Genomic DNA, 25,470 nt, shown 5'->3' with positions numbered 1-25,470 from the left:
TCTTTGTTTTTGTTTTGTTTTATGACACAGGGTCTCAACCCCATCAACTCCAGGCTGGCCTCAAACCCCTGAACTCCTGATCTTCTTGCCCCTACCCCTTGATATCTTCCCTCTTCATCTATCTGACAACTCAAATAAAATAGCCTTTTCATTAGTATACAGAGAGTCCCTGTCTTAGTAAACTTATTTTTATTTATTTTATTTATTTTTATTTTTTGTTTTTTTCAAGGTAGAGTCTTATTCTAGCCCAGGCTGACCTGGAATTCACTATGGAGTCTCAGGGTGGCCTCGAACTCATGGTGATCCTCCTACCTCTGCCTCTCGAGTGCTGAGATTAAAGGCGTGCGTCACCACGCCCAGTGTAAACTTATTTTTGATTAATATTGCCAAAATAATACTAAGATATCCTGTTGAAATACCAAGCAGTGCAACTTTATCTTGACATAGACATGTATGATTAATTAGCCACCTCTCCACACCCATCTAAAGCTTGACTGGACGTTTGCTATAAATAAGGGATTGTGCGAGAAAAATTAATGAGTTCAACTCCCACCTCTCCAGAAGCTCAGAATCTAAAGAGACAGATGACTGACTGGGAAACAAGAATGTGTGATGCAATCCAGTGAGTGCTGTGATCAGATGTCCAGGACAACAGGAAAAGCACACATCAAAGAGGTCGGGCAAGAGTTCACAGAAGAAGCAAACCCGAGATGAATCTTGGAAGGGAGGAAAGGAGGAAAGGAAGGATGAGGAGAACCAAGCTTTTGTCAAATCACAAATATTAGAAAGTCATTTACACTAATATGTAGCAACTAGGCAAGTACAGCTAGTGAAACTGTTCTTCCAAATGATACTGGCATATTTAAAAAAATGGAATGTGGCCTGGAGACATGGCTCAGAGGTTAAGGGCTTGTGTAAAGACAGATAGATGCACAAAGTGGTGCACGCCTCTGGAGTTTGTTCACAGCAGTAGGATACCCTGGCATGCCCATTCTCTTACTCTCCTAATTAACTAATTAACACAAATAATAAATAAAGATAAACTTGAACTGGGCAAAGGCAGGTTCTCAAGCAAACTTAGGTACTCTGAGTTTATCACAAACACTATAACCACTCTATATTGAATTAAGGTAGTGTTTTGATGATAGGCTAAGCTTCAATTTTCACACTGGTGTAATTATATTAATAAAAGGAGTTATTCACCATTACATCATTAATTCACCAATGTAATTATGTTAATTACATCATTAGTTCAAGGTCATCAACTTGAAAATTCTATCACTTCACAGGTGAAGTATTTTAAGGGTAGGAATCGAATAATAAGCGAGCAAACACCAGTCCCTCGGTACAGACTGCATCCCTATGAAAATGGCTCAAAAATAATTAGGACAAGGATCGCAATACTTACTTCCAAGCACTCTGCTAGCCCTGCCGTGCATGTGGCTCACACACTCATTCACAAGAGCTCAGACAATAGTGCTGCCTCACTTGGCGTCACCTAAAAATACAGTGATTTCCAAATCACTGTTAGGTATCATCGTTGAATGTGGGCTACAGAGGGTCTTTTCAAAGCATAGTTCAGAAGCCAGAAACCACAGGGGATTGTACGACATAAAAATTTAAAGCTGCAGTGAAATTAAACAAACACACACCATAAACAGTGACAGAAGGCAGATGACAAAAACGGGGTGTAAGTGACAATTGTGTCTGATTCTAAATGTCACTGTAAACATAAAAGGCTCTGTGACTACATTATCCTCCTGAGTCTCCCTCAATACATCACCCTACCTTAGTTAACTAAGGGTCTCAGGTTTTCCAGTTATTTGGAAAAAAATCTTAATGTCAAAAGTTTATTTGTATGTCTTTCGGTGATTAATTAAACATTTGCTGTTGAACAGACGAGAAAATTACTGCTCAGTGGGAGAAGTCTAAGGTTAAAGTAGTAACTTGCTTATTTACCTAATAAATGCTAAATCTGATAAAGAAAAATCCAACGTACTTTGCCATAATAAAAATATAATAGCATGGAAATCCTATAATCAGAATGACTTTAAAATGACATGCGCTAAGAAGACAGCAGCAGTGTGTACAAAGAGCCTCTACAAGTGACAGGAGGCCCTGCACCGAAATGCGACAGCCTGGGCAGACATGACACACAGCCAAGAAGCACGGCAAGAGGCTCAACGCTGTCATTCAAACTTGCAAAATGCAAGTTAGAATTACACTGAATTGCCACTCTTTATACATTCATCAGGACCAGAAGCAAGGCTGCCAGTAGCATTACAAGTTAAGGCAGTGTGGTGGTTTAAATAGATGGCCCCCAATATATTCAGTGTTTTATGACTTTGTAGTTTGCATCTGCAGCCGCCAGGCTGGTGGAGGTTTCACTGAGTGGATCTTAAGGTGTGGTGGTAGGTTTCACATTTCAATCAGAAGATATGCAAAGTGTGCCTAGCTGGTTCCCCAGCAGTATGCCGTGCTGTGTGGCTTTTGGCTTGTGCTTCTCTCTCTCTGCTTGGTCCTGTGAAGGCAGGCCAGCTTCTGCCATTAGGGAACTTCCCCTGGATGTGTAAGCTTCAATATATCCCTTCCTCCTTAACTGTGCTTGGTCTGGAAGTTCATCTCAGCGAACCTAAAGCTTGTAGCCACTTAAAAAGAAAGATCATAGGCAGTATGAATTCAACATGCATATACATACCCTGTGGCCTGACAATCTGGATCTATACCAATCAAATGGATATCAAAATTCACGAAAGACATAAATGAATGCTCACAGCTGCGACTACATTACCCAAACACAGAAGCAATTCATGTGCACTAGAAGGGGAATTTATTAAACAGAGTACCATACTCAACTAAGAACAAGCTAGCTTTTGCTACATAAAACCACATCTCACACACAGGGCTGCTGAGTCACAAGGTCAAGTACTTTCATTTATGTAAAGTACAAAACCGAGTAAATCTAGCCTAGTGTCAGAAACCAGGACAGGACAGGGTTATCACTGGGGCGGCACAGTGGACACACAGGTGTTCACCTTGTCAAAATGCGTCATTAGACACAAGTTCTGTGCACATTTAAGTGTTTGTACATATGTATCACATGTACATATCGTATCAATAACAACAAAATCTTTCAGTGAAAAGAATTATACGTAGGAACAAAAAGAATTCACAGAAAGCATAAACTGTAACTACAATAAAGAAGAGACTTCTGAGTAATTCCAAGTCCTGCTTCAATTAAACCACCTGCTCTGTGTGTGGTGCTTACTGCTTTATGTCACTTCCTGGTTTATCCTCACAGACGCTTACCAGCTATGCAAGCCATAAAACCTACTAATTTCCTCTATCAGCCAATAAATCTGCTGGAGCCCAGTACCGTGGCAGATAGATGTGGGAACCTGTCTACTGGCCCTTTGCCCTGCCGTCTAGCGTGGTTTTCTGGGCACAGAAGTGGTGCTTTGACTCAGGTGTCCCCCATAAATTCATGTGTTTTGAATGCTTGGTCCCCAGCTAATGGCAATTTGGGAGTTGGAGTCTTGCTGGAGTTGTGTTGTTGGGGACAGGCTTAGGGGTGTTGTAGCTGGATTCCCCCTTGCCAGAGCTTGGCTCATTCTCCTGCTGCTATTTTCTACATCTATGGCAGAGGCGATGTCCAGCCTCTGCTGATGTCATGCTTTCCCCCTGCCACCATGGAGCTTCTCCTCAGAAAATAAGCTACCCTCCCATCAGCTGCTTCTGGTAGGGTGTCTTATCCAACAATGGACAGGCCCCACAAGCACTGCAGGACCAGGCACACCTACAAGCCAGAGCCCAAGGGGGACTCAGGGAAAGACCTTGAATGTGACAAGAATTAGAAGCAGAGAGCACCTCCAACGTCACCAGGGATGAGTGGTTGATGGGGACAGAGTGGGAGAGGCAGGGATGAGACGCTGGCGCACGAGCTTGGGGTCTGAAGAGAACACGGCGCCCACACAGCTGCGACATGGGAAGAGCAGAGCGGAGCAGGAAGCTGGCCACCTGCGGCGTGGCCAAGGACAGGAGGGAAGCAGACGTTCTTTAGCAGGGCAGGGTAGAACGCACACAGTAATTTTCAAAGGCTGCACAGATGGTTAGCATTTTTCAAAGGCTGAGAATCACGCACAGCCCCAGACTTCCTCTTTCACTGCGATGAGAAAAAAGATGGAAAAATATGACACAGGATTAAATTAGGTTTTATTCTCAATAACATTTAGCTTTCAGTAATAGACCAAGCATTTTAGGATATTCCAAAATCAAGTTTTAAGTAATTTATCATGAATCTGATAAGCAATATTATTTATGTGAATTCCCATTCCTGAGTTCAAATGCTCCCAACTTTTGTTAAAAGTATATGTGAGTTAATGCAAACATGGGGCAAGCCAACCCATCTTGGCCTTCAATTTCCTCATCTGTAATGAGACATAGAACAGAACTCCTCAAAAAATGCTTTTGACTCTGATGTGGCACATGTCTTCACACATGACAACTTTAGAAACAAGAATTTGTGATGAGTACCAGAATTCCTTTACCAACCACTACCTCTAGGAGGCATCAAGAATCCCTTACTAAAATTCTGTGGTGATTTTTTATTTTTAAACTGCCTATGTCTAATCCATTGAACATTTGACATCAAGGAGACAGACGCTGAATCAAAAGAATCCCGGATTTGGCTCTGTGCTGTGGGTAACTGCTGAGGTCATCTGTGTCCCTTTCGGCTCAGCAGTAGAAGAGTCAACAGCACATGCAAGGCCCTGGTCTGCTGGACGGAGAAATAACATTTACCAGACTGCTCGGTCAAGAAACCAGGAGGCTTGGGGGTTTCAGTAGCACATGATTTTGCAAATACAGCTCTGTTAACACCCATGAATATTTTTATAGGTGCTTTTGTACCAGCAATATCTTCTACCTTCTTGTGGGCAAAGTTCTAGAGAATTCCAGGGCTGCTGTCTGACCACACTCGAGCTGAGGCAGTTAGTACGGGAATGATTAACCATGGATGAATTGGCTTTTTGTTTCTTTTCTGCCATTTCAGAACCCTTTCTGATGTTTCCACTGATGTCTGGCCATGCCATGATACCAAAGCAGACTGCCTGAAATCACTGTTTACTTTGGCCTGCACAGGGTCTGCATCAGGAACTCATTCAAAACACTTCTTTCAAATCACACAACGGCCTTTCTCTCAGCAGCACTAAGAGACAACATGGAGAGGCCACTTTAAAAAGTATGCCTTACAACACTTCAATATACTCTCATTTTCATCCTCAGAAGTAAATAGTTTTTAAATACATGAGAAAGGAGTAGGGCGTGGTGCGCACGCCTTTCATTCCAGCACTCAGAGAGGTGGGAGGATCGCCTTGAGCCTGAGGCCACCCTGAGACGACAGAGTGAACTCCAGGTCAGCCTGGGCTAGAGTGAAACCCTACATCGAAAAAACAATAAAAAAATAAAAACAAATAAATAAATAAATGAGAAAGGGTCAAAATGATAATGTAAACTCTCTATATAAAGAGTAAGAAAGCATTAAAAACTGCTGGACATGCTGGTGCACGCCTTTAATCCCAGCACTCGGGAGATAGAGGTAGAAGGATTGCTATGAGTTCCAGGTCAGCCTGGGATAAAGCAAGACCTTGAAAAACAAACAAAACAAAACAAAACAAAGCAAAACAAAAAATATTTTACATCCTTTAGCAGGGCTGGCAAGATGGCTTAGCGGATAAGCGCTTGCCTGTGAAGCCTACGGACCCCAGTTTGAGGCTTGATTTCCCCAGGACCCACAATAGCCAGATGCACAAGGGGACGCACGCGTCTGGAGTTCGTTTGCAGTGGCTGGAGGCCCTGGAGCACCCATTCTCTCCTTCTCTGCCTCTGTCTCTCTCTGTCACTCTCAAATAAATAAATAAACAATAAAAAAAACCCTTTAACAAACCAAGTAAAAATTCAAAGAGAACTGTTTCAAGCATAATTAGAAAATAAAGAGAAAAAAGTATGCATATATATAAAATATTTAGATATGAGTTAACTAAATATACAAATTTAAGAGAATAGTGTTCCAAAGCTGAGACATCAGAAAGTAATTAAGACGGGGGAGGAGTAGGGAGTCCGGTAAGCAAAATAGTGTCGCTTGGTTCTGGAGAGGTCAGGCAAGGGTGACCGCCCAGCAACGTCAATGTGCCCAAGCCACGGGGCTATGCACTGAAGAGCAGATAGGACGGTGACCGTTATGTGCATTTTGCCAAATTTTTAAGTATTTTTTTAAACATAGAGTGGAGGAAAAGAAATTAATTCTTTCATGTCTTGTGCCATTTGTTCAGTGTGTGTACAAGTGCGTGTGTGTGTGTGTGTGTGTGTGTGTAGACCAGATGATGAGCTGGTCACCCTGCTTTGTGGATCCTCCGCCTCCACCACTTGAGCACTGAGTTCACAGACTGGCCCCATGTCTACCCAGCGTTGGTGTGGTGCACGCCCCACTCAAGTCTTCATGATGAGCAGCAAGAGCTTTGTCCACCGAGTCATCCTCAGCTCTAAAAGTTATTGTTTTCTGACTGGAGCCACTGCTCATGACTGAGATGCATGGACAGGACACCCCCACCTGGGTGCTGTGAGAGACGCAGACCCAGAGGACAAGCATTCTGGGACAGCAGCCAGGAAAGCGCCATCCACCCCACTCAGCAAGATCTCTCCCTAGGAGAATCTGACAATGAAAATTATTTTCCACTCATTTCGGCCAGTTCTGGACTGACACTGAGTAATGCCATCACAAAGTCCCATTCATGGCAATGCAACACGTCCAGATACTTTCCTCTCATTGGTGACTACTAACCAGCTTTTATTAAATTCTGTGTGACTATCCTATGCCTTACATCTAAGGCTTTGCACAGATCAAAACTACAACTATGTAATGTTCACATTAACCTTTATTTAAAATGCACACATATAAGGCTTAAAGAAACTGTTCTCAGCCGGGCATGGTGGTGCACTCCTTTAATCCCAGCACTCGGGAGGCTGAGGTAGGATTGCCATGGGCTTGAGGCCACCCTGAGACCACATAGTAAAATGTGCACATATACCACAGATTCACTAAGCAGTAAAACCAAGAGAATGCAATGGAAACATTTAAGAGTGTGATATGCAAGAATACAAATACCATAAATGATAAGCAGAGAGAACTTCACTGCAGCATGTGTTGTTAATATAGCTGTGAAGATGGCCACATGGTGATTTTCATCTTTCAGTGCTCATCATTACAAGGCAAGCCAAAGCAAAATCTGTCACCATGTGAAGATGACTTGTAGGCTCAAGGAAGGGTATACTGAAAAGATGCTTTCTAAACATGAGCTCTCATAAGCCAAACAGAGCATCTCTGTCTGGTGGGATCACATTTGGAAGTTGACTGACTCTGCCAAAGCTCTCATCTTGAGCCACCATAAAAACTGCTCAGATCAGCTTATTTCAGGATATAAGCCCACCCAGCTCCACATGGGTGAGGCACGGCCTCCCTAATTATACTGCTTCAGTCATCCACTGCTGAGTAAGAGACCACCCCAAAACTCAGTGGCTTAAAAGTGTAATCCATTACTACTCAGGATCCTGAGTACCCTAGAGCTCAGCGGGTGGGTTTTCTGCTGCTCTCTTAGGTTCAATAATGTAGAAGAATTTAGCAGGAAGTTGGCCAAGACTGCAGTATCCAAGATGACTTCAGGAATTATATGTAGCCTCTCTCTAGTAGGGTAGTTGGACTTTTTACATAATGCCTGGCTCCACAACATAAGTAAAAAATGCCAGTTCTAGCCATGCATGGTGGTGCATACCTTTAATCCCAACACTTGGGAGGCAGAGGTAGGAGGATCGCATGAGTTCAAGACCACCCTGATACTACACAGTGAATGAATTCCAGGTCAGCCTGGGCTATAGTGAGACCTTACCTGGGGGGGGGGGGGGAGCCAGTTCTCTTAAAGCTGGAGTCCAGCAATCACAGACAGTTGCTGCCAAGGTATCCAACAGTCAGTGCAAATCCCAAGGCCAGTCAGCACCACTGAGGTGACGCAAATGGTCTTTTGTTTCAGATGGGCAGAGCAGGGTGTACATACATGTACACATACACAACAGATACCATTTCAATACGCCTTACAATCACTCACTACTCAATGCAGAGAGCAAGACAAAATGAACTTTTGTGACCATTAAACTTGCTGCTAAACACTTGAGTTGTTTTACATCAACTCAACAGCTGGTTTCAAGTACCATTAAGTGTCACTTGGTACTGTCTGTGTTGTAAATTCCACCAGCCCTCACAAATTCCCTTATGGCACAGTCCCTCTCTAGATACAACTACTGTCTAGTATGTACCAGGCACCCAAGAGACTTTAAAAAGGCTCCTCCTATATAAAAACATGTATTCCTTTTTTTGATATCAGAAAACACTTGTAGTAGATTTTTTTCATGCATATTTTAATGTAGCAGAAATGTGATATTTTATAAAAGTTGACAGTTATAATCTAAAAACCTTTCAATTAATATTTATATGCTAAATTCACCTCCATTCAATCTGAAAATGAAAATTTATAAATATATACAATTCAGTTCCTGTATTTTGTTGTTGGTTGGTTTTTTTTTTTTTCTTTTTGGTCTCTACGTCTCAGCTTGCAATATGAACATTTTGAACAGCAAATTTTCTGCTCAAAAAAAAAAAAAAACTAGTTGGGTGTGGTGGAGCATGCCTTTAATCCTAGCACTTGGGAGGCAGAGATAGGAGGATCACCAAGAGTTCAAGGCCATCCTGAGATGACAAAAAAAAAAAAGTCTGAATAAGCAAATGTGCTGGTGGTTCTCATTTGCTCAAAACATAGTAAGATATTTTTGTGTACAAGTCTGTTTGTTTGTGAAGGAGGATCTCGCTCTAGCTATAGCTGGCCTGGAACTCACTGTGTAGCTCAGACTGACACAAACTCATGGCAATCCTCCTGCCTTAGCCTCCCATGTGCTAGGATTATAGATGTGTGACACAAGGCCCAGTCAACAAACATTTTTTACTTGCCAAGGCTCAGGGTCCATTGCCGAAGAGTTGGCAGAAAGAACGTAAGAGAAAAAGACAAACACGAAAGTGTTCAAAAACAGTATCACATACAAATTCTGGCTTAATAGAACTACCTTAACATTAAAAAAATTCTATCACCTCAGCCAGGCATGGTGGCGCACATCTTTAATCCCAACACCAGGGAAGCAGAGGTAGGAGGATAACCATGAGTCCAAGGCCACCCTGAGACTTCATAGTGAATCCCAGGACAGCCTGAGCTACAGTGAGAACCCTACCTCTTAAAAAAGAAAAAAAAAAATCTATCACCTCACAATATCTATAAAACCATTAACAATACAACATGCTAAACTATCTCTCTCAAAAATTATGAATACAAATACTCCAGAAAAATGTAATGGCTGGTTTGAATGGTTAAACTGAATCTCAAACCTTTCTATTTTGGGCTATCATCTAGTTTTATTGGTTTTGATTGTGCTTACAAATCTGAATGAGATACTAACTCAGGGAACTTGAAAATAAGAAATTCCTGCCAGGCGTGGTGGCACACGCTTTTAATCCTAGCACTCGGGAGGCAGAGGTAGGAGGATCTCCGAGAGTTCGAGGCCACCCTGAGACTACATAGTGAATTCCAGGTCAGCCTGAGCCAGAGTGAGACCCTACCTCGAAAAACCAAAAAAAAAAAGAAAGAAAGAAAAGAATTTCCTGAAACCCTAAATTACTGTCAAATGCTTCCAATAGTCAGGTGAGGCACTGGGGACACAGTGATGAGTTCAGCTGCCCTCTAATAGTCTTATTTTTGTTTTTTACTCATTATTAGAGACATTTAATTTTTAAGTACTTTTTTTTTAATTTATAGATTTGTATATTACATAAATTCAACAGATAAACAATGATATAACAATTACAGGCACTGTAAAGATTTTAGACTTTTTTTAAAAGTAAATGCCTGCTTAGAAATAAAATGCTACTTTTCAAAATACAGAATTGGATTCCAATGAAACAATTTAATAAAATAAGGCACAATTTTAATAAGGCAAAATTCACAGGAGGTTATATACGGTTAATATAAGATCACTTTTTTTATGTCCTGAGGGAGAGGGAAAAAAGCTAAAATAGCTTAAACACTGTTTTTAGCACATTTGCCAGATTAATGTAATATGTAAATTGGATATAATAAACTAGATGTTTTCCGGAAAACAAATTTAGTTATTGAATATTTCAGAATTACACTTTTAATTATGTATATATCCATACAGATATTCCTAATTTCAAGACTGAAAATACAAAATTTTAAGAAATTGGATCATAAAAATTTTGACCAAAGTAAATGTAACATATTTTCAGCATCCTTTGTTGCTACTTTGAAGTCCCCAATATTATATATAAAGTTAAAATACTGGTTCTTTTAGAAGGTTCTCCCATATTTTTGTTTTTCATGAATATAACATGTGCTCAGAATATAACACCTCAACCCAAGTCTCAACATAACTTGTAAAGTGACTGCTTAGGTTAATATTGTCTCTCACAAATCAGTGTTTGACCGTTTAAAACAGTGAAAAGTGTTTTTCCTAAACATCAGTTATAGACAGAATTGACCATTATGTCTTTCAATACTAGTTCCTTCCCCTAGCTGGAATTGTGAATAAGACAGTTTGATCCAACTTATTTACAGCCAGAATTAAGTACTTTTTATTATTACAGAAATCTTGAAAATTATTCAACAAATAAGAAATATGAAGTTACTAGTATTTGCAGAAAATTCTGGAAAGTACTGAAATCTAAAATGTCAACAAGCCTTATCTGTATGACTGAGTAACCTAATATCTGGATTGTTTACAAGTCAGTTGCACAACACAGAATCTTGGATCTAAACTGCCAAAATTTATTACTTCTTGGAACATGACTAAGATACTTTGTATATAAACTTTTCCTCTGTCTCTTCTTCTTTTTTTTTTTTTTTTTTTTTTTTTTGGTTTTTTGAGGTAGGGTCTCACTTTAGCTCAGGCTGACCTGGAATTCTCTAAGTAGTCTCATGGTAGCCTCAAACTCACAGCGATCCTACCTCTGCCTCCCGAGTGCTGGGATTAAAGGTGTGCGCCACCACGCCCGGCCTCTGTCTCTCTTTTTTGAGACAGGGTCTTGCTATATCCTTCGCTAGCCTAGATCTGTGCAGCCAGGCCAGCTGAATCTCATGGAGGTCTTCCTGCCTTAGCCTCCCAAGTTCTGTGAATACAGGTGTATACCATCCTGATGAGCTTAAATATTTGTCATATTTACACCACTGTACGCAGCGCTAACAGCAGCCAGCCTCCTCTCCCCGCGCACACTCGACTCCGTAACTCCCCCTGCACTGCACTCCTGCGCTGCTTGCTTCAAACGTCGCTTTGGCTGTTAGTACCTCTCCAGCCCTTTCTTTCACCTTGATGCAGACGGATTCCTCAAACAGCAATATTCTCATGTTAACTGCTCAGCTTTATTCTTATTGCTCCCTGATATCTTATTTTCAAATGACTTCCCATAGGAGTCGTGATTTGAAAAAAAAAAAAGGTAAAACCAAAAATGCTTCATGATGACTTTACTGAATTAAAGAAATAACAATAGATTCTGAAGTCATTTCTACCAACCCAATGCCAGGAAATATATATAACCAAAGTTACCTTCTCTGATGACACATGGTGCTTTGGACTTGTCCAGAGATAAAGTTAACTTACTAGCTTAAAAGTATGTGAAATGGCAATAACCTATTAATACCATAAACTATTCTGAATTTCCCATCTTACTCATAAGTAAATAGGAATCCCTACCTTAGCTTCTGAGGCAAATACTTGTAGTAAGCAATAAATGAGCAGTGTGGCATTCTAACACACTCCTGCCTTCTCCTCAAATGCAAGGGCTCAGTCTGTGCAACACACAGAATATTACATTTGTGCTAACAAAAAGTCCTGAAAATGCCCTTGAGTGTCATCAGAGATGATATACAATTTATAGTCCATGGACAAACATGGCAAATTCTTGTTTAAATGAAGTAAAAAATTTTATCCAGCCAACACCTGAGTTCTAAGAGACATTTTATTTATTTAATTGGCCCTGAAGAGTGGGAACAAAGCTGAGAGGCCCCTGTGGCACACAGAGGATTTACTCCAGAGAGATTCACTATCTGGAGTGCCCTCCCCAAGAGCTCAGGGGCACTTCCCTGGGAGCAAAAGGCAAATGCCCACAGTTCTGGGAGTTTTCACAGACCGGGGGGGGGGGGGGTTATGCATTAAACCAGGCCTCTCTTCATCCCCAGCATCTAAATTAAGGAGTCCACCTAATTGCACAGGTCATTTGGAAGTGTGGTACACTCTGTCAGTACACAAGCAGAGCCTTGGTGGGTCCTGACAAAGGACAACAATGATCTCATAGGTGCCAGCCAACTGGGCAGATTACATATTCAAACATCCTATTAACATAATAGAGCTCAAGTCTACAGCACTCCACTTTGCAGCTGCTAAACCTGAGGCCTGGTGATGTTGAACCACTTTTGTTTTTTTTTTTAATTTATTTGAGAGCAACAGACACAGAGAGAAAGACAGATAGAGGGAGAGAGAGAGAATGGGCGCGCCAGGGCTTCCAGCCTCTGCAAACGAACTCCAGACGCGTGTGCCCCCTTGTACATCTGGTTAACGTGGGACCTGGGGAACCGAGCCTCGAACCGGGGTCCTTAGGCTTCACAGGCAAGCGCTTAACCGCTAAGCCATCTCTCCAGCCCATTGAACCATTTTTAAAAGCCCTTCGGTGCCACCTCTGCATCAGCGTTTCTCTATACCCTTGACACAGCCACGGGAGGTAAATGTACTTTCACTCTGTGTCTAAGGTACAACCTATTTGCACAGTAGAAGCGATCCTCACACCGCCCTCACACTTGTTGATATTCCTTAGGAAACACCAAAGGGTTTCACAGAAGTCAGCAATACTACTTCTCTTAAAGTAATTTTTTATTTATTTACTAGAGAGAGACAGGGAGGGAGGGAATAGATGTGCCAGGGCCTCCAGCTACTGCCAAAAAACTTCAGATGAATCCGCCACCATGTATAACTGGCTTATGTGGGTTCTGGAGAATTGAACCTGGGTCCTTAGGCTTCTCAGGCAAGTGCCTTAACCACCGAAGCCATCTTGCCAGCCCTCACACTACCTTTATAACAAAGGGGCATTCTGAGATACGTTTACATCCCCCAACAACACGACAGCCCGCACAGCGGCAGAGCAGAGCAGGGCGCAGCAGAGCGCCGCCGGTTAGCATCGCCGCGCACCCTCGACAACTCCAAACCTTCCCTGTCCTGCGACACAGGTCCCATTCATGGCTCCCGTCTGAATGTGCTCACACACGCATGACAATTGACTTTACCTTGTACCGCATCTTGGGGCAGGAGTGAATGTAGAAACCCATATAGTAATAGCTGAGCTGAGCTGTCTTCTCATGAAGTTGCCTAGTAAAAGCAATTTCCCTGTCAATAGAAGATAAAGGTACAATTAATTCTGCTTCCAATTTTCAAACACCAATGTGATTTAATGATAAATATTAGATAAAAATCTAATAATTAAGTATCAAAAAAACCCAACTCTTCAAAACAATAAGCTTTTAAACACTAGATAATTTTTACTAAAAAGACACCTAAAACCTCTCTGAATTATTTTGAATAAATGCATCTAAGTTTACATTATATACCTTATTAGGCAAAAAAAAAAAAAAAGTAGCTGAACTAAAATTCAAATGGCATAAAATTAGAGATTTCTCCAGTGTATTATTAGGTCTTAGAATTTACAATGAATCTGGGCTGTTCACAGGTCTACAACAGTATAACAAATTTTTAAAAATTCAACAGCAAATAAATTTTGTGGAAAATGCATTTCCATGCAAATACTTTCAGCTATATATGATACATCATTCACTCCTGTAGCTAGGTACACAGTAAATATATTTTTTCCCAATATATATTTTTTTCCCAAAATGAAAAAGGAAACTACTATGTTCTCTCATCTTATTTTTGGTTTGTTGGCAAATTCAAGTGCTGCTTAAACAAAGAACTTTCTGTTTTTACTAAAATGCCTGTGTATGAAGTGACTGTAACTTGGATATAGATAAGTCTTGGCACAAAATTTCCACCACTTGCCTAGCTAAATAAATTGGTTGTATATAAGAGTTTTAAGTAAAATCACAATATATTTCTTTTTTAAAAGATTTTTTTTTGTCGGGCATGGTGGCATACACCTTTAATCCCAACACCTGAAAGGCAGAGGTAGGAGAATCGCTATGAGTTCAAGGGCGGCTTGACACTACAGAGTTCCAGGTTAACCTGGGCTAGAGTAAGATCATGCCTCAAAAGTAGCAAAAATGAATGTAAAAGCCAAAGGAAAGGTACCACTCCCTACATACAACTGTCTGGACAGAAATTGACCTCGATATCCAAGACCTCGCAGTGCCTAGAAATCCCTACACAAGACCCTCACAATAGGAAAAAAGGATGATGACATCAAATTAAAAGAGAGACTAGAAGAGAGAGGGAGGGGACATGACAGAGAGCAGTTATGAAGGGGAGGGGAGGGGAGGGGAGGGGAGGGGAGGGGAGGGGAGGGGAGGGGAGGGGAATACCATGGTTTGTTGTCTGTAAGTATAGAAGTTGTCAAATACATATATAAAGTATTTTCATTATTTGAGAGAGAGAAAGCACGGGAGCACCAGGGCCACTTGCTGCTGCAAAGAACTCCAGACACATGCACCACTTTGTGCATCTGGCTTTACGTGGGTATTGGGAACTCAAATCTAGGCATGGGACCTGCAGTGCTTTAACCACTGAGCCATCTCCCCGATCCTCGCAACACACTTCTAAAGCACAATGAAAGCTGTTTTGTTTGTATATTTGTTTCGATTCAGGAGAGTTTCTTTTTATTAAACAGAATTACACTATTATTTGTTTGGTTTTGACTTAAATGTTTACTTCTACTTTTGAAGATTTTCTTAACATCATTTTGTTTTGTACTATAAGCTCCATTAAACACATTAAGCACTTAAAAAAAAAAAAAAAAAGAATTACACTATTAGGCCAGGGTGACCTAAAGCAATCAATTCTCCTGCCTCAGGTTCCAGGACACCAGGAGTGTAGGCATGTGGTACCACATGCAGTTGAGAAATGTTTTTTCTTTTGTTTTTGTTTTTGTTTTTGTGGGGAGGGGAGGCAGTGGGTTCAAGGTAGGGTCTCACTCTAGTCCAGACTGACCTGGAATTCACTATATATTCTCAGGTTGGCCTCGAACTCACGGTAATCCTACCTCTCCATCCCAAGTGCTGGGATTAAAGGCATGTGCCACCACGCCCAGCTGAGAAATGTATTTTAAAATATTTTTATTATTATTTTATTTTTGAGAGAGAAGAAGAGAATGGGCATGCCAGGGCCTTTCAACCACTATGAACAAACTCCACACATGTGCACCGCCTTGTGCACATATTTGACACTGCATGCTTGAGTCACTTTTTGCATCTGGCTATGGGGGACCCGGAGATTTGAACATGCCTTCATAGGCTTCGGAGGCAAACACCTTAACCACTAAGCCATCTCTCCAGCCTGAGAAACTTTTTTTGTTTGGTTTGGTTTTTGGTTTTTTCAAGGTAGGGTCTCACTCTAGCTCAGGCTGACCTGGAATTCACTATGTAGTCTCAGGGTGGTCCCAAACTCACAGCAATCCTTCTATCTCTGTCTCCCCAGTGCTGGGATTAAAGGCATGAGCCACCACACCCAGCAAGAAATGTAGTTTTTAATGGAATTATTTATCTGTTTATTTTTCAAGTTAAAATTTGAAGCACTGAAAGGTTACCCACAAAATACATTTTTATGTTACAAGCATTTCTACCACAGAACAAATGTTACAATTCCTAGAAATAATCCACTTGTAAGGCCCAAACCGAGGAAGAATGCACATAGACGTGCAAATCTGAGACTGCCCATCCCCAGCAAGTCCCACCTAACCACAGTGGCACTCCTCACGGGTTCCGCCCACTGGTCCGTGACTCCCACTCCCCCAAGTCTACGAACAGCCTCAGTTGTTCTCTCCTTTCGCACCCATGTCCAACCCAGCAGCAAGTCACTTGGGCTGTATCTCCAAACACAGCCTGAATGTGACCACATCTCACCACCTCTATCTTAAACTCTAGATCAAGCCACTATATCTGTGGCCCCCCTGGTAGCCTGTCACCGGCTTTGTTCTTGTACTTTAATGCACTAGGTTGGTATCCCACAGAGATCTCACTTCCATAATTTATAAGCCCACTCCACTGCCCCGTTCAGTTCTACCCTCTCTGCTGGAAAACCAAGTCCTTTCCTATACTTCACCCATAAGACTATTCTGCTTCTTCTGCACATGCATTTGCCACCCCATGTGAGGCTTATGCCCTCAGATGATTAAGCCTGACTCTCTGACTGCTGTTTCTCAGGTATCACTTATTCTTAGAGATCCTTCCCGACACCCTGTAAACTGCCTCATCCTGACCACAACTGCTGGTTGTGTTATGGTAGCAAGCAGTGCCTCATACTATCTAAAATTAAGTTTAGGACTGGAGAGATGGCTTAGTGGTTGAGGTGCTTGCCTGCAAGGCCAAAGGACTCAGGTTCCATTCCCCAGAAAACACGTAAACCAGATTCACAAGGTGGCACATGTGTCTGGAGTTCATTTGCAGCAGCTGGAGGCCCTGGCACGCCCATATTCTCTCCCTCCCTCCCTCTCTCTCTCTCTCTCTCTCTCTCTCTGTTACTCTATCAAATAAATAAATAAAAACTTAGTTGCTTTTGTTTGTTCAAGTGTGTCTTTCTGACCAACAGGAAGTCTTATCCTGTGTGTCTTCTACCAACAATCCTAGGCCACAAAGACTCTGTGCATATAGCATGTTAACAAGATAGTTATACTCCAAAAATTCAGCTTCCTAAAAATACATAAATACCACACTCAAGCTCCAATTCAATTTTTAAATCTGCAGATTAGATAACTGAAAATCTAAAAAGCACTGTACACTGATTGTAGGATTCGTTTTTTGTATATGTAGTCTATGCGCTGTGCGTGTGCACTGTGGTGCAGGGTGCACAATATATGCACGTGTGTGCTGACACAAGCATACGGAGGCCAGAGGGGACACTGGGTTTTCACTTCCCTTGCTCGCCTGCCTGTTTCCTTTAGATGGTCTCTCACTGAACACAAGGCTGCCCTTTTCAGTCAGACTGTCGGACCCATGACCCCCAGCTAGCCTCCGGTCTCCACTCTCCCCAGGGCTGCGGCTTTAGGTGTGCAGTGTGCGCGGCCACCAAGCCGTGTGCGCGGGAGCTGGAGAACTGCAGCCAGGAGGACTCACCGCCGATCCCTTAAGCTTGCACGGCAAGCGCTCTTACCTGCTGGTCCATCTCCCCAGCTCCTGAATTGAGGGTTCTTAAGACACTGAAGAAATGTAGGTAAAATAACCCAAACAGATTTGAAATACATAAAATACTTAATATCCCTAAGAAAACTGGCAGCTTGCAACCTGCTTCCCCAATGTTGCTTCACAATGTCAGTGTCCTGACTGTCTTTCCCTTTCCATCATTTCAGGGACTTGTCTTCAAGCACTGACAGGAAATGACAAGTTGTGAAGCAGTGTCAACCTCCGCACCCACATGCCTCACAGCTCTCCAGCCCTCAACTGTGCAAGTGATTGCCCAAGCCACAGCCCTTCTAATTCTGCTGCGAGTTAAGTGCTTATTTGCTGTCTCAGTGCAGCTGGGTACATAAACCATTTATGGGGCTACTGACTCATGAAATATTTCATACATAGGCTAAGATTTATTACGTGGGGTTAAATTTTTTTTTTTTATTTCTGAGAGGTCTAAAATATCAATAGAAACACATTGAAAAAAATATAAAAACCAAACAGGGAGAAGCTAAGAGGCTTCCATCTCTGCCCCCCAAGTGTTGGGATGACAGGTGCACACCACCATGCTTGGTTTTTATGTGGGCACTCCCCAAGCCATTTTGCTGGCCCTGGAGATAAATAAATGAGAATGCTAAAGCTCTGAAATATGAGTGCCTTCGATGATCCTCAGTACAATTCCAGGGAGCTCGCCGAGGGGGGGGGGGGGGAGAGAGAGAGAGAGAGAGAGAGAGAGAGTGTGTGTGTGTGTGTGTGTGTGTATACAGGCACACATGACATGTGCTGAAAATGATGTTTTAGTTGGCAATAAGGTACATATATAAGAGCAACCCCAGAAGACTAGACTACCCTAGTGGCATCAGAGACATCTCAGTTTGGATAAGAATGCTCTAAAATTGCCTAATGTCATATTTCTCAGAATGTGTCCTTTTCCTTAAGCAATGCATAACTATATAAATATATTTCTTCCCACACACTCATATTGCTTTAATTTAGAGTCATATTGTTTAATTAATTCATACCATAATTATATTTTTAACTAACACCAAGAACTGATAGCAATGACAAGAATATAAATAATGTAACATTTAAGGAGCACAAGTGACTTTGGCAGAGAGATCTAAATAAATGTATAAACTAGACATCTCAAGGCAGCTCCAAATACAATGGTTTATCTCACTACAGTGTGCCAGAACATTAAGCACAGGAGGGTTTCCTCAAGTACAGGCGTCAGTTTTTAAAGTGTTACTTCTAAAACCTGACATGTAACTAAGAGATTACCATAGCAACAAGTTATAATATACTGTCAAAAAGGATTTATAGGGCTGGAGAGATAGCTTAGCAGTTAAGTGCTTGCCTGTGAAGCCTTAGGACCCCAGTTTAAGACTCGATTCCCCAGGACCCAGATGTACAAGGGGGTGTATGCATCTGGAGTTCGTTTGCAGTGGCTAGAGGCCCTGGAGCATCCACCACCCCCCCTCTCTCTCTGCCTCTTTCTCTCTCTGTCTGTCACTCTCAAATAAATAAATAAAAATAAACAAAGAAGTTATTCTCATTTTTTAAAAAAGGATTTATCCTGTTACATAATGAAATAGAAGCAAATGAGTAATTATCAGAACTTCTATGTAACCCATTACAGTTGCAAAAGACTATCCTACCTCAAGGCTGAGTAGACACCCAAAGACAGAAATGAATAATCGGGATCGTAGTACAAATACACAGATGAGACGCAGTGCGGAAGAATGTCAATCACGCCCACCGCGATGATGTTGCCATCGAGCCAGTACTGCTGGTGGAAGGAGCCATAGCCGCACTCTGGTCCGTGAGGAGGGCGCTCTGGCTGCAAGGAAGCAGACATGCGAACGTCAACAGCTGCGCAGCGTCCTCCACACTGAAGACAGTCTCTCATGCAGTCAACTTGGATTTTACTTAGGTCAGTAAAAGTCCTAAAATCCCCTCTGCTGCCATATCTTCCCCAGGCGTATCCGATGTTAAAAACCTGCAAAACTTCTCACTTGTAGAAACACTGACCAAACAGAAGGATGAAAGGGGGAGTCAGGGAAGAGAGCTGGGAAGGATGGTAGGTAGGTTTAAGGATATGGCTGGCAAGGGGGAATAAACTGTAAAGTTCTATAGCACAGCAAGGTAAGTGTGGAAGACAGAAATTAACTAATATTTCAAAATAGCCAGCAGAAAGGATTTTGAATGATCCAAACACAAAGAAATGAACGGTCTAAGGTGACAGGCCAATTCCACTGATCTGATCTTTATAAACTGTACAAGCTCTGGAGCTGTATCCAAGAAATATGTGCAAGGATGATGTGCCAATGACAAGACAAAAAAAAACCTAAAAGGTAAAAAGAAATTACCATATAAAATGTTACCTTTCTTACTTCATATACTAAAACAAGTAAGTTTTTAAAAAAAAAAAAACAGATTTAAGCTAGGTGTGGTGGTACACACCTTTCATCCCAGCACTCGGGAGGCAGAGGTAAGAGGATCGCCATGAGTTTGAGGCCACCCTGAGAATACAGAGTGAATTCCAGGTCAGCCTGGGCTACACTGAGACCCTACCTTGAAAAAAACAAAAAAGATTTTCTATTAAACTATACTCTGTTCCACACAAAGGTAAAAGTAAATTGTACGTAAGAGAAAAAGAATATAAAAAAAGAGGGTTGGATGAGAAGTGTCCCCATACTGTCATCAAGCCTGATGTATGACTACTCCGGCACTGACAAGGTCAGGAACTCGTTTTTTTTTCTAGGTATGACTTCCTGTGTAAGTATAAAAGGTTACCACACTTCTCTTAACTAAAGGAAAATAAAGTCCTCATCTTTCTCACAATACAGCTATAATCCCAGAGAAGAAATCTAGAAACTTAAATTCATAACCACCTTTTGGTAAATTCAGTTAGAAGACATGTCTCATTTTAAAATTCAAAATGATTTTAAGTATAAATGAAAATCATAAAATTTATAAAGAGGTTAAAGAAAAGGGATCTACTTAAGACTGAATGGAAGTTAGACATTAACAGTCTTAGGACGAGAGAGATTGCTTAGTGGTTAAGGTGCTTGCCTGTGAGGCCTAAGGACCCAGGTTCAATTCCCCATTACCCATGTAAAGCCAGATGTACAAGGAAGCTCATGATCTGGAGTTCATCTGCAGTGGCTATAGGCTTTGATGCGCCCATTCTCTCTCACCTGCCCCCCTTTCTCTCTCTCTCTAATACTTTTTTTAAAAAAAGCACTAAAAGAAATAAAGTCTTAGTGAACACATACAACATAGCTAGTTTATCATTTCCATAAGTTAAATCTCTCAGAAAATGCATATGGACAAAAGCTATAGAAGAATGAAGTAAAAGAAAGGTTTTGCTAATATCAAAACTAGAAAAACTATGAAATAAAATCCACAACTCAATATCACTCATGAATATGAAGAATCCTCAGTGAGGAGGCTGGAGAGATGGTTCAGTGGTTAAAGGCACCTATGGCTTAGGTTCAAGTCCCCACGACACACACAAAGCCAGACGCACAAAGTGGCACATGCATCTGGAATTGGGTACCAGTGACAAGAGGCACTAGCGAGTGTACATATTCTCATTCACTAACAAATTAATTAACAAACTGCACACCTTTAATCCCAGCACTCGGAGGCAGAAGTAGAAGGATCCTTGTGAATGTGAGGCCAGCCTGAGATTACAGAGTGAATTCCAGGTCAGCTTGGGCTAGAGCAAGACCCTATCTCAAAAACCAAATATATATCCAATTAATTCCAACAATGTATAAAAATAAATATATTCTGTGACCAAGATATATTTGCTCCAGGTATTTGAGGCTACTCAGCATAAACAAAAACAATTTTTAAAATAAGGTAAGGATAGAAGGGAAGGAAGAAAGGGTAAGAGGGAGAGAGGAAATGAGGGAGGGAAGGAAGGAAATGTTTTTTAAAGTTCATTAATATATATATCCACAGGGCTAGGAAAAATAAAATAATTGATATGACAAAATCCAGCGGCTCAAACTCAAAATCCTTAACAAGTACAGAATAATAAACACTCCCAAGTTGTTTAAAAACGTATATAAAAACCTTAATATGAATAGTAAGATGTGCTGGAGAGATTGCTTGGTGACTAAGGCACTTGCCTGTGAAGCCTAAGGACCCAGGTTCAATTCCCCAGTACCCACATAAAGCTAGATGCACAAGGTGGTGCATGTGTCTGGAGTTCACTTGCAGTGGTAAGAGGCCCTAGCACACACATATATTCTCTCTGTCTCTCTCAAATAAATAAAATTCATAAATATATATAAATAGTAAGAACCTGGATGTTTACCTCCATTCTCTCCCCCTCCAAGCCCAGTATTATGAACATGGAAGGACACCTTCTAATGACTCCCACTCAATATTAAATTTGATATCCTAGCTAAGACAATAACATAAGAAAAAAAAAAGATATCTGGAGGTACTGTAGTCATGTTCACATTGCTGGCAGAAAACACCCAACCAAGAGCATCTTGTGGGAAAAAGGGTTTATTTTGGCTTACAGACTCAAGGGGAACTCCATGATGGCAGGGGAAACCAATGGCATGAGCAGAAGGTGGACATCACCTCCTGGCCAACATCAAATGGGCAACAGCCTCAGGAGAGTGTGCCAAACACTGGCAAGGGGAAGCTGGCTATAACACCCATAAGCCTACCCCCAACAATACACTCCCTCCAGAACCCAACAATACACTCCCTCTGAAGGCCTTAAGTGCAAATTGCCATCAGCTGCAGACCTAGTGTCCAAAGCACCTAAGTTTATCAAACAACCATAGGGGTAGATGTGCATAGCTCTAAGTTTGACCATCAGCACAGAGACAGCCAGGAAGGAAGAAGGAGGGATGGAAGGAGGGAGAGAAAGGGAAAGGGAAATACTGATTTAATTCAGAGTGAGGAAGGGAAAAAATAAGCCTTTTTGTGGTACTGAGGATTAAACCAGGAGCCTTGTGCAGCTAGGCAAGTCCTCAACCACGGAGCTACATCCCCAACGACAACACCACCTTCTTTTTTTTTTAATTTTTTTTTAATTTTTATTTATTTATTTGAGAGCGACAGACACAGAGAGAAAGACAGATAGAGGGAGAGAGAGAGAATGGGCGCGCCAGGGCTTCCAGCCTCTGCAAACGAACTCCAGACGCGTGCGCCCCCTTGTGCATCTGGCTAACGTGGGACCTGGGGAACCAAGCCTCGAACCGGGGTCCTTAGGCTTCATAGGCAAGCGCTTAACCACTAAGCCAACTCTCCAGCCCAACACCACCTTCTTTACAGACGACAAGACTGTCTATACAAAGAACCAAAGAACCAAGAGAAAAACAACCACTTCTAACAACATCCTGGAGTACAAGGCTAACAAACAAATTTCCATTATTTTCTTATGTGTATATATATATATATATAAATATATATAATATATATAAAAATAATTAGAATGTAGAAATAAAAATGCTATTACTACTACAATGAAAAAAAACTAGTTTTAAATATAACATATATAGGCTTTACATGAAGAAAAGTATAAAACTCCTAAAAAGTAGAAAAGCACATGTTTGTTGTCTGGAAGTCAATGTTGTTAAGATGTTGGTTCTGTGTCCCCAATGGAATGGGGGCAGGGATAAGGGAAAAGAGAGTACCAACACACGATGCACCATACAAAATATGTTGTTAGTAATAGTAATAATAATAATAATAATAATAAACATAAAAAAGATGATCCCAATTAAAACCACAGCAAGTTGCTTTATGGATATCAATAAACACATGCTAGTGTTTGCAATAGGGACAAAAGACCCAGGAGAGGCAGCTCAACATGGAAGGAAGCAGGGGGCTGACACAGCCCTGCTTCAACAGCCAGCACTCTGGGCAGCACTGACAGAACAAGCAAGCACGTCAGAGCACACCCAGACGAGGACAGTCATCTTTGACAAAGGAGGAAAGGCAATTCAATCCAAAAAAAAAAAAAAAAAGTAGTGTAAGAGAGATGGCTTAGCAGTTAAAGGTGCTTGCCTGCAAAACCTAACAACCCAAGCTCAATTCCCCAGTACCCATATAAAGCCAGATGCACTGGTACATGCGTCTGGAGTTCATTTGCAGGGGCCAGAGGCCCTGGCATGCCCATTCCATCTCTCATTCTCTCTCTCTCTCCTTGCAAATAAACAAATAAAAATATTTTTAAGGGGCTGGAGAGATGGCTTAGCAGTTAAGGCACCTGCCTGCAAAGCCAAAGGACCCAGGTTTGATTAACTCAGGACTCATGTAAGCTAGATGCACATGGTGGCTCATGAGTCTGGAGTTCGTTTTCAGTGGCTGGAGGCCCTAGTGCACCCATATTCTCTCTCAAATAAATAAAAAATAAAAATATTTTTGAGAAGGGAAAAAGTATTTTTAAAAAAAGTAGTCTCTACAACATGGTGCTATATAAGCAACAGAAAGAATAAAGACACAAGACTTATGCCTTTCACAAAAGTTAACTCAAAAGATCATAGGCCTAAATGTAAAATATAATGCTATAAAACTTTTAGTATCTACAGAGAAAAATCTAGGTGACCTTGGCTCTGGAGAAATTTTTAGAGACAACATCAAACACACAATCCATGGAAGAATAAAGTTGGTAAGTTGCACATTACTAAGCTATTAAAAACGTCTGCTCTGCAAGAAGTAATGTTAAGAAAATAAAAAGTTAAGCCATAGACTGGAAGAAAATGCTGTAAGACACTTAAAGGACTGGTATGCAAAATATGTAATGAGATGTGAAATTCAACTATAAGAACAAAAGCAACACAATTAAAAACTGGGCAAAAGATCTGAGCAGCAAAGACATACCAACAGCAAATAACGAACAACCATATGGAAAGATGTTTGTTCACCGTCACTTGTCACTAGACTGGCAAAGCGAAGAACGCAAGGAGGCTGTCCCGCAGCACTGCTGGAGAAGCTGAGCGGCACAGGCTAGCACATGCAGGGCAGCAGAAACCCCTTCACTGGCAGGAAGAATGTGAAGCACTGCAGACCTGCTGGGAAGTTCTTAGAAAGCTGAAGTCTCATCCCACATAAACCAGCAACTGCATTCTTCTACACTTACCCAGTTGATTTGAAAACTTCTAATACACAAAAACACAAAACATCTCACAAGTGTTTATCGCCTTTACTCGTATCAACCCAAACGGGCAGCAATCAAGATGCCCTTCACTAGGTAAATGGATAAATTGTGGCCCGCTAATAGAAGAATAGTATTCATTACCAAAAAGAAAGGTGCCAGTAACACAAGCACCCAAGCATGTACACAACAGGGAGACGTCAAGGCATGCTCTGACGTGGACGATGCCAGTCTGAAAGGCTGCATCCTGTGTAATTCTAATTACATGTCCTAAAAGGCAAAATACAGAGACAACTATCGATTAATGTTACCAGGAAGTTAAGAGGTCTAAGGTAGGGTTTACTAAATGAAACCGAAGCCCTGTGAGGTGGTGAAACTATTCGGAATGACACTGTAGCAGGAGGCGCGTCACACCACAGATCAACAGTACAACTTACAGAGCGCCACAAGACTACAAGTCTTAATTACGGCACACTTCTAAAAAATTACTTAGGAAGTTGGGGAAAGAAGTTAAGACACGTGGGCTATAACAAGAGAATTCAGTTATATTACAAATGTACGAAACAACTGATTGAAAAAGCTGGGCAAGGGACAAGAGGTGACCTAAGCAACTCTGGAAATGAAGGGGCCTGTAAGGATGAGAGCACATCAGCGAGTATTCCACTTGATAAAACGCTCCCCACGGGGCACGGGTTAACAACGCTGACACTGCTCTGTGTGGACACTGGACCTGAACAATTCAGTAAATGGATAGCAGATGGCAGGGTTTCTCTCTGGTGTGGTGAGAATTTATAGATAAGCAAGGAGAAAACGGCTACACTGAACCAAAGTGATAATAGGTTACAGTTGTAGATGCAA

At 41.4% G+C, this 25,470-nt stretch overlaps 1 protein-coding gene across 5 annotated transcripts in view; it reads right to left on the bottom strand.

The window, feature by feature from the left end:
• Positions 1 to 25,470, bottom strand: part of Ate1 (arginyltransferase 1) — a 157,146-nt gene that overhangs the window by 53,440 nt on the left and 78,236 nt on the right. For all 5 annotated transcript variants that reach the window (XM_045149515.1, XM_045149510.1, XM_045149491.1 and 2 more), the window contains 2 exons: positions 19,139 to 19,320; positions 13,440 to 13,539 (listed from right to left, as the gene is read on the bottom strand). In XM_045149515.1, the coding sequence (XP_045005450.1) occupies positions 13,440 to 13,539; positions 19,139 to 19,320 (282 nt within the window). The remainder of the gene's footprint in view (positions 1 to 13,439; positions 13,540 to 19,138; positions 19,321 to 25,470) is intronic.

This window comes from Jaculus jaculus, chromosome 1 (assembly GCF_020740685.1).
Source record: "Jaculus jaculus isolate mJacJac1 chromosome 1, mJacJac1.mat.Y.cur, whole genome shotgun sequence".
Taxonomy (NCBI): domain Eukaryota; kingdom Metazoa; phylum Chordata; class Mammalia; order Rodentia; family Dipodidae; genus Jaculus; species Jaculus jaculus.
Note: the sequence above shows the minus strand (reverse complement) of the source record. Positions and strands in the feature narration are given on the sequence as shown.